The 12,406-nt window shown below is 38.5% G+C and overlaps 1 protein-coding gene across 2 annotated transcripts in view; it reads left to right on the forward strand.

Annotated features, from left to right (window-relative positions):
• Nucleotides 1–12,406, forward strand: part of TTC1 (tetratricopeptide repeat domain 1) — a 75,565-nt gene that overhangs the window by 49,882 nt on the left and 13,277 nt on the right. For both annotated transcript variants that reach the window (XM_059917612.1, XM_059917611.1), the window contains exons 4-6: nucleotides 4,585–4,645; nucleotides 5,886–5,998; nucleotides 9,464–9,500. In XM_059917612.1, the coding sequence (XP_059773595.1) occupies nucleotides 4,585–4,645; nucleotides 5,886–5,998; nucleotides 9,464–9,500 (211 nt within the window). The remainder of the gene's footprint in view (nucleotides 1–4,584; nucleotides 4,646–5,885; nucleotides 5,999–9,463; nucleotides 9,501–12,406) is intronic.

A 12,406-nucleotide genomic window follows, 5' to 3' on the forward strand; every position in this document is an offset into this window, starting at 1 on the left:
GGATCACGTTAGTCTCCTGGCACAGCTGGGAGATAGCACAGCTTACTCTTCAAAGTGCTATTTTTAGCTGTTGCCAGGGAGATATTCAGCATGATATTGATACTTGAATTAATCCTCAATTTACACAATCTGTGGAAGCAGCAGCTCTTTTTCCAGGGTTTACTGCTTAACGGGTCACTGAGTTGTGATTTATCAGACCAAAAAATAAAATTCCTTCCTTAGAATAATTGGCCTCTGAAATACGTTCTGGAGCTCACCTCTTGGCCAGTTCAACTTTGAGGCCTAGTTATAAAGACACCGTGAGCTTTTCTCAGGCTGCCTGCTCAGGCTGGCCCTTATCAATAATTCCTTCTGGGTGCACCTTGGCTCTAGGCTTTTCTCATTGAAATGTTAATGTTCTAAATTTACCAAATAATGATTAAACTCTTAAACACACACACACACACACACACACACACACACACACACACACACACACACACGCACGCGTGCTTCACAAGAGCCTGATCTGGCAGTCTGAAAGACTCATCTGTGTTCATGGAACATTCCTGATAAGTTGGCACTGGAGAGCAGATATAGACCAGAAAGTAGCTTGAAATTAGAGTTAAAATAGATTGAAATTGTTAATGTATGGACATTAAACTCTAATAACTTGATGAGTTGCCCTTTTCTAAAGAATTTTTTTGATATAACTGTTTTTTTAAAATATATTCCAGACCTTTAAGACCTGTGATGCATTTATTCATGTGATCCTATAATTTTTTATTTTAACTTATTAACATGCTACCTTGCATTAATATATTTTCTAATGTGAAAACAACTTTTCATTTCATTGTTAGAACGTTATTAGCCAGTGATACATGGATGTGTGTGTGGTTTTGAGTGAATTTAAAATTGATCAAATGAATTCCCTAATATTTATAAGGTTTTGATTTTACCCTAATTGAAATTGTTTTTAGAATTTAGAATTTAGAATTTAGAATTGTTTTAGAATTTAAAAAAATTTTTTTAGTTTTTCTTAAACCCCTTCACCCATTCTCCCAAACCCACCCCACCCCACCCCACCCCACTCCACCCCCCTGCCCCAACCTATGAGCCTGGTGTTTTTTGTTTTGTTTTGTTGTTTTGTTTAGATTCCACATATAAGAGAAATCAGATGGTGTTTGTTTTTCTCTGACTGATTTATTTCATTTAGCATAATGCCCTCTAGGTTCATCCATGTTGTCGCAAATGGGAAGAGTTCATTCTCTTTTATGGCTAAATAATATTCCGTTGTATGTATATATATGTGTGTGTGTGTGTATGCAACACCACAGTTTCTTTTTTTTTTTTTTTTAAAGAGCTCCTGAGTTATTTATTTATTTATTTATTTATTTGGCTGTGTTGGGTCTTCGTTTCTATGCAAGGGCTTTCTCTAGTTGTGGCAAGCAGGGGCCACTCTTCATCGCGGTGCACGGGCCTTTCACTGTCGCAGCCTCTCTTGTTGCGGGGCACAGGCTCCAGACGCGCAGGCTCAGTAGTTGTGGCTCACGGGCCTAGCTGCTCCACGGCATGTGGGATCTTCCCAGACCAGGGCTCGAACCCGTGTTCCCTGCATTGGCAGGCAGATTCTCCACCACTGCGCCACCAGGGAAGCCCCACACCACAGTTTCTTTACCATTCACCCATTGACGGCCACTTAGATCGTTTCCATATCTTGGTTATTGTAAACAACACTGCAGTGAACATGGGGGTGCAGATATCTTTTTGAGTTAGTATTTTCATTTTCTTAAAATAAATACCCAGAAGTGGAATTGCTGGATCATATGGTAGTTCTATTTTTAAGTTTTTAAGGAACGTCCATACTGTTTTCCATAGTGGCTGTACCGATTTACATTCCCACCAACGGTGCACAAGGGATTTCTTTTCTCCACATTCTTGCCAACGCTTGTTATTTCTTGTCTTTTTGATAATAGCCATTCTAACAGGTGTGAAGTGATACCTCATTGTAGTTTTGATTTGCATTTCCTTGCTGATTAATGATTTTGAACATCTTTTCATGTACCTGTTTGCCATGTATGTCTTCTTTGGAAAAATGTCCATTCAGATCTTCTTTTTAATAAGATTGAGGTTTTTTGCTGTTAAGTTGTATGAGTTCTTTATGTATTTTAGATATTAATGCCTTATCAGGTATATGATTTGTAAATTTTTTCTTCCATTCATTTTGTTGATGGTTTCCTTTGCTGTCCAGAAGCTGTTTAGTTTGATGTAGTCCCACTTGTTTATTTTTGCTTTTGTTGCCTTTGCTTTTGGTGTCAGATTCAGAAAATCATTACCAAGACCTATGTCAAGGAGCTTACCGCCTTAGTTTTCTTCTAAGAGTATTATGGTTTCAGGTCTTACGTTCAAGTCTTTAATCCATTTTGAATTAATTTTTGAGTGTAGTATAACATAGTGGTTCATTTTCATTCTTTTGCATGTGGTTGTCCAGTTTTCCCAGCACCACTTATCGAAGAGACTGTCCTTTCCTCATTGTATATTCTTGGCTCCTTTATCGTAAATTAATTGACCGTGTGTGTGGGTTTATTTCTGGGCTCTCTGTTCTGTTTCATTGATCAGTGTGTCTGTTTTTATGCCAATACCATACCGTTTTAATTACTATAGTTTTGTAATATAGGTTGAAATCAGGGAGCATGATGCCTCCAGCTTTGTTTTTCTTTCTCAAGATTGCTTTATCTATTTGGGGTTGAAATAACTTTTAACTGGATTTGTTATGGGGTTTTCTTGGCCTCCAGCATCAAATCCCCTTTCTCATGTGGAGGAAATTCCCCTGTGCTGTAATCATGTTGAGTGCCAGTCAATCCCCCGATTCCCTCACTCTGTTTTCTGACAGCCAAGGCATGTGACCTATGCTTGGCTCATTGGATGCTTCTGACCAAAACTTTAAATCTGGATCAGGACAAAGAAAGGGGAATGGTTAGGATTTATTGGCTGCTATTACAGTCCTATTTTGGCCAGATTCTTCCACTAAAAGACACTTAATGTTTTCTTGCTTTTTGACTTAACAGAGCTGCCTTGAGTCCTGCCTGTTTTCTAAGTCTATATTTTAGGTCTCCCTTTGATTGTGTGAGCCCCACAGTAGCTTTCCAGTAAATATTCCCTTAATTTTTTTTTTTTTTGCCTAAGATAGTCCTTTTGCTAGCATCCAAAAATCCTGACCAGTACAACAGAGGATATTATAATTCAAGCACCTCCTTCCTGGGTAGTACTAGGTAAATGTGGCCACATTTTTGTGTTTTGATTGCCATCACCACTACCCATTTTATTTTTTCCTGTATTCCCTTAGAGTAGTCCTTCTTCAGATATGTTATATCTTAAAATGAATTATTATTGTGTCTGCTGAACATTAATAGATGTCATAAAAACTAAATTCAGTTTATACCTACCTTTTAGTTTCTTTATTGAGATTCATCAAGTGTTCTGTTTCATCCAGAGTATAGTAATAAGGTATTTGGAAAGCACCCTGGTCTCAACAGCTCATTTACAAATCTCCAGAGACATAACATTTTTAGTTTAGTTCCTAATCTTAAGAGTACCAATTGTTTAGGCTCCCAGTTTGTACTGTGGATGAAAAACCCTGCTAACTTTATTTCCTCCCTTTGAAGTTTTTATTTAGTCAGAAGCTTCAAGAAAGAAGGAAGAGATTTTTGGAGATTCTCTCTTTTTTAAAAATGCTGTCAAAAGGTGGCAGGCAGACCCTGCTGCCAGTTCTGCTTCTGCCAACCATATTGCTAAGATGTTCAGGGCTGAAAGCACATAGGGACTCGGCACGTGTCATCTTTGCTCTACAGAATAATATTCACTCTGCCTTTGAGTTCAAAGAGTGCTTGGCCATCTGTGTTAATTTCTGAGTTGTTAGAAGAAGCTAAGAAAAGAGAGGTTTCTCTGGGTTTCTTCAAATTTCCCTGTGTTAGCCTGCTAACTGCATACTGCCTGACCCTGCAAATAAGACTTGTCCTCCATAATGCGCTCTGCTGGCTACTGTATGTCACCTTTATGACACAAACTGCAATCGTAGCTAAATAAGTATTACATTATTTATTTTACAGAAAAATAATAGCTCATATTTATTGAGCCCTATTTGCCAGTCGGTGTTTTGGGAGTTTTACATAAATTATCACATTAATCCATAAGTCTATTAAAGCCTTAAGTTTTAGATGAAGAAACTAGGCTCAGAACGATCTGGAACTTGTCCAGGATCTTCTACAATTAATAAGTAGCAGATCTAGAATTTGAATTTGTAATGGTAAGCGTACCAGTGGGTGTACTTAGTTTCATTTTTAGTAAATAGAAATTACTGTTCCATGCAAAAGCTAGAAACATAGAAAACCTGGGTTTTATCTTTTAAACATCAAGAATTCACTTGATGATTAGCCAGATGGTCATGTGTTTTTTTCTGTATGTTTGAGATTTAGATAAAACTGACCCAGTTCTCAAAAGTCAAGCTGCTGCCTATTGAATAGCGTAATGTGAAATGAAAGCTGACCTTTTTGTTCATTTATCATAATATTGTGAGAATTTATGTCATTCTCTGATCTCTTTCAGAGAAGGAGAGAAGAGAGCTCTAGACTAAAGGAGGAGGGAAATGAGCAGTTTAAGAAAGGAGGTAAGATACCTATTTCAACACTGATGCTGGGCGTCTTGACTCCTCATGCTTTTGTAGATTCTGTGAAGAAACACCAAAGAACATTTGGAAACAACTAGCAGACCTAAACTGCTAATAATACCCTGTTGCCTCCCAACACCTTGGAATTTTGTTTTTTTACCAGGTCCAAATTATTCTCCAGTGAAAGTGACCAGTTACCATGTGTCTCTAGGCACAGGCATAGTTTTTCTTTTCTGTAATCTACTGTCTATAAACCCAGAGATTAGGAGGAAAAACTCTTGAGTTTTTGCTTTGGGAAACTCTAAACTGGAATGTTAAAAGGCTATTTGCTGCATTGCTGTCAAAACAGGGTCCCCGTTACTCACCTGTGACAGTGCTGTGAATACTGGCCCAGTGCATCCGGTGTGGCCGAGGGAAGGATTTTGCTTGTACTTTGGTTGCTCTTTCATGTGCCTTCTTCTGTGGATGCCTTAAGTAGAGAGATGTTCCTTCTGCATTTCCTATATTTGCTTAGGAATAAGTGGGGTTCGTTCTTATAATTTGGGGGAACTATTTGATCTTATAATCAAATTCTATCACATCTCAGAGTGTGCATGCTTTAGAAATCTAGGAGTAGTAACATCTTCCCCTAGTTATTTTTAGGTTAAAAAAAATTTGTTTTCTTATATCCTGGTTTAGCAATCATCACTTCTTTTTTTCTAAGAAAACTAAAGGTTCTCTGAAAACGTATCTCCTTGTATTTTAGTATTAAATATTTCAAATCTGAGAAAGGAGTGAGTAGGCAATTTTTCTTTTAGTACCCTGACCATAATTCTTTGTGTGGCAATGGATATATAAATTTATCACCATTTTTTCTTTTAAGGTGTTTAGTCAACTGCTGAATTTTACATTGTTGCTTTTGGCTCTATAAAATGTTTCTCCAAACATTTCATGGAAGCAGTTTTAGCGGGGTTGACTCCGTGAAAGCACAATGTCTTTAATGAAAATATATACATAGGATTTTTTTCTTCACCCCGGGCCATTAATCCCAGATTTCAGTCTCTTTCATCTGTCCAGTTCCCTAATCCCCTTTCAAAACTCTTTACTAAATTGATAAGCCAAATGAAAGGTGAACATATAGAGCATTCTGTTGGAGACCTTTGTCCCGTGAATGGAAAGCTATGCATTCTGAGATCTTTTGGAATACGGTGATATCAGGTATAAAATCATAATGACCTCTCATGTTTTACCTTATCCTCAGATTATATAGAAGCTGAAAGTACTTACAGTCGAGCCCTTCAGATGTGTCCATCCTCCTTCCAGAAAGACAGATCTATTCTGTTTTCAAATAGAGCTGCTGCAAGGATGAAACAGGTATGTATCTTTGACCTTTTTCTTTTTAAGAAGCACATGAACTTAACAGTGTTTTTGTAGTATAGCTTCTCTCCAGAAACAAGCGTAGGGGCTCTAAAGTTGCTGCCTCTCTTTTCCTACCCATATATTTCCCTGATTTAAAGGGCACGGGGAAGATAGAAAAAATATTTTGAAAAACTTCAGTCAGATTACTGTTCACATTCCTCATTAAGGTGGCTGAGTGGACACTTTCATGGAAGGAAGCCTGGCAAAGTTTCCGCCAAACTAGGGCAAGTTAATGAAGCAAAGAGCCTAGTGCATCTCCTAGAATAGCTACAGCTGCTTATTTTAGGCCTCTGGAACTCTAGATAAAGACCCAAAGTGATAGGAAACAGTGCTTAAAACTGGACTTCAAGATGCTTATCCCTGAGATTCTGATTTTCTGTTGAAAGTGTGGACATAGGGAGAAACGTCCAAGAGTTGGGCTGAGAGGTACACTTAAATGCAAAGTAGGTGTCAGGGAAAGTTCAAAGGTATTTTGTATTTCCAAAGGATTGAGAACCTGGTGTAACGGTGAATTTAGAATAGATGAGAGTATAAATATATTTGTTTGGTATTGTGCTGGATACCAAAAGTTAGATTTGTGATTTGTCTGATATTCCTATTTAGTCAACATAGTAAATCTTGCCAGATTAAAATGATGAGAGCTTGAAAAAAACAATACCACTTGTTTAACTGTGACTATATTCAAAGCACAAAGGGTAGGTTTTTTAACACACCTTTAAGCAACTACGAAGCAGACCCAAGACTGGGTGAAGTGGTTTTCTGTTCGTTTAGATCAGGTATCTACATCACTTTCTTTTTTGATGTTGACTGGAATTCTCTAGTGCTTCTACCAAAGTCACTTTGGATGGCCAGGGTTTTTAAAGGGGGGTGGGGGTGTACTTGAATATTCGGACATGCAAAAAGTTTTATTTTAACCCAGACTCGTATGTTTTATTATTGGATTCAGTGTCCAAGGTGAAGTTTTTTAGAGTGATTCCTGTGGCATGAGAGAAGGAATAATTCTGGAGTATACAAACAGACATTTTGTATTAAGGGAAATAAAACAACTGTTTTAAGTTTACTTAAAACAACAGTCATTAATATATTCCACCATCGATCAGAATTCACACCTAACAGTTTTTACACTTAGCTGGAAAATTCTGATCTTTCACTTTTGCCTCTTGGAGACATCTAGCCACATTCTTAGACTGGAAATTGTCATTGTAAAGTGAGATCAAGGATACCTTCAGTGTCAGAGAAAACGCACCATACCCATTTGGCTCCTGGGTTTTGGGGTTCTTTGTTCCCACAGTTGCCAAGTTACTGGCATTGCTAGTGTTGGGCTAGTATGATCGACTGGTTCTTGAATTAGGAAAATGTATGGCCTTGCTAGTGTTCTGTCTGTCACAGCTGAGGAGAACTCGAAAGAGAGTTGCTCTGTGACTCTTTCCTGAACAAAGGATAGGTTTGTTAGTGGGGTTTTTGTTTGTTTTGTTCTTTTAACTTGCATTCCTAATATTTTTAAAAGATCCTAAAATTATAGACTTGGAGACTTTCAGAATTAATGTGCTGAAGTGATTTAAGGAGCATGTTCTGAGTTTAAGGAAGTGATGGGTTAACTGCTTTAAGAAGAATTTCTGAAAGGCAAGTTTGCAGGCTCAGCATCCCTGACTGGGTGTGCCTGGGCAAGCTTTATGTTTCATGTCGGGAGAGGGAAAAGGCAAACTGGAGTTAGGACAGAGTTTCAGCTCTAGGCCTGACTACACAAGAGCAGACAAAGCCCTAAAAAAATAGGCTCTAAAAGTAGTTACTTGGGGGCACAAAGAATACCACCACAGCAGTTGTACACATAAGTTATAAAGATTTGGGACTTCCCCAGTGGTGCAGTGGTTAAGAATTCGCCTGCCAATGCAGGGGACACGGGTTCGAGCCCTGGTCAGGGAAGATCCCACAGGCCGCAGAGCAACTAAGCCCGTGCACCACAACTACTGAGCCTGCGCTCTAGAGCCCGTGAGCCACAACTACTGAGCCTGCGTTCCACAACTGCTGAAGTCCGTGTGCATAGAGCCTGTGCTCCACAACAAGAGAAGCCACCGCAATGAGAAGCCCGCGTACTGCAACAAAGAGTAGCCCCCGCTCACTGCAACTAGAGAAAGCCTGTGCGCAGCAACGAAGACCCAACGCAGCCATAAATTAATTAATTAATTAATTAATTATTTTTAAAAGTTATAAAGATTTACTCCTATTTCAGTTTAAAATATGAAGCTGAATCTTAGATTTATAGAAATCTAATAAGTTGGGGAAATACTGACTTACAGATTTCTTTACTACAGGACTTCTTGTTAGAGTTTTTAATATGTGAATTGCTATGATGAACACTGGAAGAGATAATATAGTTAGTGTTTCCCAAATGACTCTGGAACCTTTTTTGCTTATTGTGGGTAAAATACACATGCTACAAAATTGACCACTTTAACCATATTAAAGTATAGAATTCAGTGCCATTCACAGTGGCACTGAATACATTCACAGTGTTAGGCAGCCATCACCACTGTCTGGTTCCAAAATTTTTTTTATGGCCCTAAAAGGAAACCCATTAAGCAGTCACTCCCCATCCTGGAACTGTTTCTGATTGAATCCTGAAACTCAATTTGGTAGACATTGCTCTAAAATATTCTGCAAAATATTTGGCATTTGCTACAGTAGCCATTATGGAAGTATTGAACGTTTATTTGAACTAACATTTCTCTAACATTGTAGAACATTTCTAATTTGGGGAAAATAGACATTTAGAGCTTAGAAAAGTTAAATAGCAGATTAGTGTCAGAGCTGAAACTAGAATCTAGTTCTTTTGATATCCTGTGTTCTTTCCACTGTGCCATGCTTCTCAATTCAGCAAGTTAAATTAGTTAGATATCTTATTTAGTGAATTGTTTTGTATTTTTGTTTCATCAGTGGATAAATTAAGGTTCATAACTGAGACTACACGACAAGCCATACAGTAGTCTGTAGATGGACCATCTGTATACATTTTCAAGATACCACTTTGGGTGCGATATATAACAGCTAGCCAAAGAGGAGGGTTATTAATTCAGTTATTCATATATCAGTCATTTGCCCTGTTAATTGATCACAAAATTTTCTCACTGTCAACATTCTAATGTAAAGTGTCTTGCAAATATAACAAGTCAATTGCAACAATCTTTAAAGATACTTTAGGAAGAAGCTACTTGAAAAATTTGTCACCAGGAGGCTTTCAAGTTAGAGCTGTGAGCATAGTTTGAATTTTAGCTTGGAAGTAACATGCATGTTTTGGTGTTATTTCCTCGAAAAGCATTCTGCATCTCCATAAGCAATTATTAATGATCAGCATATGTCATTGAGCCTTTGGGCTATTGAGACAGAATTAGGGTGACATATTAATGATCTGTTTCCTTTTAGGACAAGAAAGAGATGGCCATCGGTGACTGCAGCAAAGGTACAGCTTTTTGGTCTTGTTGCATGTTAACATACAAAAGCATTACCTCAGCTAGACAAGCAAATAAGGAGGCTCTCAGTCAGGTGTGTACTTGTACACATGTACTCTTCTTCTGAGGCAGTTAAAGAAGAAGCTCTCGGCCTTTCTTAGAGGTACTGCACAGTAGTTGTCTTAGTGTAAGCATGCTTTTGAATGGATAGTTCAGTCAGTTTATCCTGTATTGGTAAATATATGGAGAATAATTCCAAGCTACCTTGGCCACGGAAACAGAGTTTATTCCCTGTGTGTCCAAATTACTCTCCTTTGAAACTGAAGTTGAAGATCTCAGTTAGCTGCTATTGGGGTACCTGAATCTGTGTGTTTGGAAGGGCAGTTGCTGTTAGGGAATTGGTACTCTCTTCAGATGTAGTACTTAATCCAGACCTCCTTGCCATCATTTTAATTATCCTTTCAGGTTCCACACAATGAATCAAGCCTCTGCTATCTGAGTTCCGTCATGGTCTTTTCGTTCTACCAACTGATAGAGACAGCCCCAGACATAGATCACCATTGTTTTTTCCACAAATTTACTGATAGGCCAGACGGTTGTCTTGTCTTGGCGTGGAGAACACACAATCATTTTCCTTGCATCTTGCTACTCTCATGAGTCTTTCTAGCTAATTACTACTCTTGTGGGTTGTTGTTGTTTTTTTTTCCATTTTCCTCCTTTGGATAACATTTTCTCTGAGAGAATCATAGAGTTAGAAAGAACCTTATATATTATCTAATCCCACTCTCAGACCAAGCATGAATTCCCTCTTCTGTTTTGTTTTTTAGGTTTTTTTAACATGAATTAGTCACCCTCTCTACTGGATTTCTTTTCTTTATACTTGGTATTTCTATAGAGTATCTGAATGAAACTGTTACTACATTAGAATCTAGCAAACTTCTTCTGATCTATTTATCTTGGGCTGCAGCTAATTCTGAATGTACTGTTTTGTTTGGAAGAAGGTGTTTGACCTTAATCTGTGTGAGATGTGTGGGTTTGAAGAGTTTAAATTAGGAACAAGCTTCTGATTTTCAGTTCTTTTCTCTGTAACCAAATGGTGAGAAAATGCCTTGTAAGCCTGATTAGCAGGGTATACACTAGGAAAGAGAATTCATTTCTAGCTGTAACCCTCAGTGTAGGAGCCAAGAAAATGAAAGGAAGGGGGAGGAAAGTGTTTCCAACCAAAGTGTTTTCCAGATTTGTTTTTGGATTTGGTTAAATCAGTATTCATGTGCTTATACTTAGTTGTTATGGGCTGCATATGGGTTGTTGAACCCATAGGCCAAATACATTGACACTAGTATGGTTTATTTGTATTAAGGACCCTTCTCCTCCCACCAACCCCCCAAACACATGCCCACTCAATGCATAAACCCTGGCAAAGGACTTAGCTTATTTCTGAGGTCATATTTGGAGCTCATTACTACCAGTTATATGGAAGAGTATTTAATGCTAGTCACCTTTGGTCTTTTAGCCTTGGCATAAACAAAGTTTAATTTAATTCTGTTTATATGGATTGAGAAAGAAAATCACAAGTTAGAGTGAAAAGTTGACATTTGAGGTTTTTGTAAAGTGATCATGGGGAATTCCCTGGCTGTCCAGTGGTTAGGACTCAGTGCTTTCACTGCCGGGGCCCGGGTTCAATCTCTGGTCGAGGAACTGAGATCCTGTAAGCTTTGAGGCGTGGCCAAAAAAAAAAAGTAATCATGGGAAGAGTTCTTTCTCTTCAATACATACTTGCATTGTTAGAAGCTATCCACTAGTTGAGAAGGGGGCAGTATCTGAGTTAAAATGTAAATTAGGGGGTTCAGTTTTTTAAAAGATGTAGTAGAGGTCATTGGAGTTTTTTTTTTTTTTTTCCTGTGAGTATAATGTAGTTGGGAATATTTTAAGAGAATATGATGTGCTGGACTAAGGGGAGGTTGACAGCGTGTAAAGTTGAAATGTTGAGGTTTGGGTTCTTTCAGAAAACCTCCTGAACCAATATCCCCCTCCAACCCCTGTCCCATTTCTCTGGTCTGCTTCATTGAAAGATTGTCTGTACCTACTGTGTCTCCTTTGTCTTCTCCCATTCTCTCCTCACGCATCCTTTGGACTTCTGTTTCATTCATGCCCCTGAAACCCTTCTTGTAAAGGTCACCAACAACTTCCTCTTGTTCAGTAGTTGCTTCTCTATCCTCATCTTACTTGACCTCCCAAAAGCATTTAACACAGTGTGTCATTCCTCATTTTCTTCTGTTGCATTGGCTATTCCTTTTTAGTCTCTTTTGCTGGCTTCTCTGTCAGCCTCATCATGTCGGAAGTCCCTAGTTCTTCATCTGTAGGGCCCTCTTCTTTTTTTTCCCTCTATATTTTCTCCCTATGTGATCTCATCTAGTTCTGCAACTTTAAATAACCCATCTCTATGCTATAGTTTATATTTTTGGCTCTGCCCTGTAGTCTGGAGCCCTGTATCCCATTGCAAAGTTGACACCTCCTCTGGGATGTCTAGTAGGCATTGCAGATTTAACGTGCCCAGAACAGACTCTGGTGCCTCCGCAGTCCCCATGCATGCATGCATGAATACAACTTGAGGTTAGTTTTTTTCATTCTAATGAATGGCATTATTATCCATTATTTACTTGCTGAAATGAAAACCTTTGGAGTCATCCCGGATTACTCTTTCATTCATTCCACATGGCTTAATTGATTAGCAAATCCTTTGGGCTCTGATTCAAAGACGTTTCCTTAATCTGGCCTCTCCTTTCCGTCTCCACGGTTAGCAGCTTAGTCAGCATCCTCGCTCATCTGGACCATTGCAGTGACGTCCCAGCTGTCTCTGCTTCCCCTCGTCCCCTCCACACTGTAGCCAAAGTGATCCTTTAAAACTGTAAATCAG

This window comes from Balaenoptera ricei, chromosome 3, assembly GCF_028023285.1.
Source record: "Balaenoptera ricei isolate mBalRic1 chromosome 3, mBalRic1.hap2, whole genome shotgun sequence".
Lineage (NCBI taxonomy): Eukaryota > Metazoa > Chordata > Mammalia > Artiodactyla > Balaenopteridae > Balaenoptera > Balaenoptera ricei.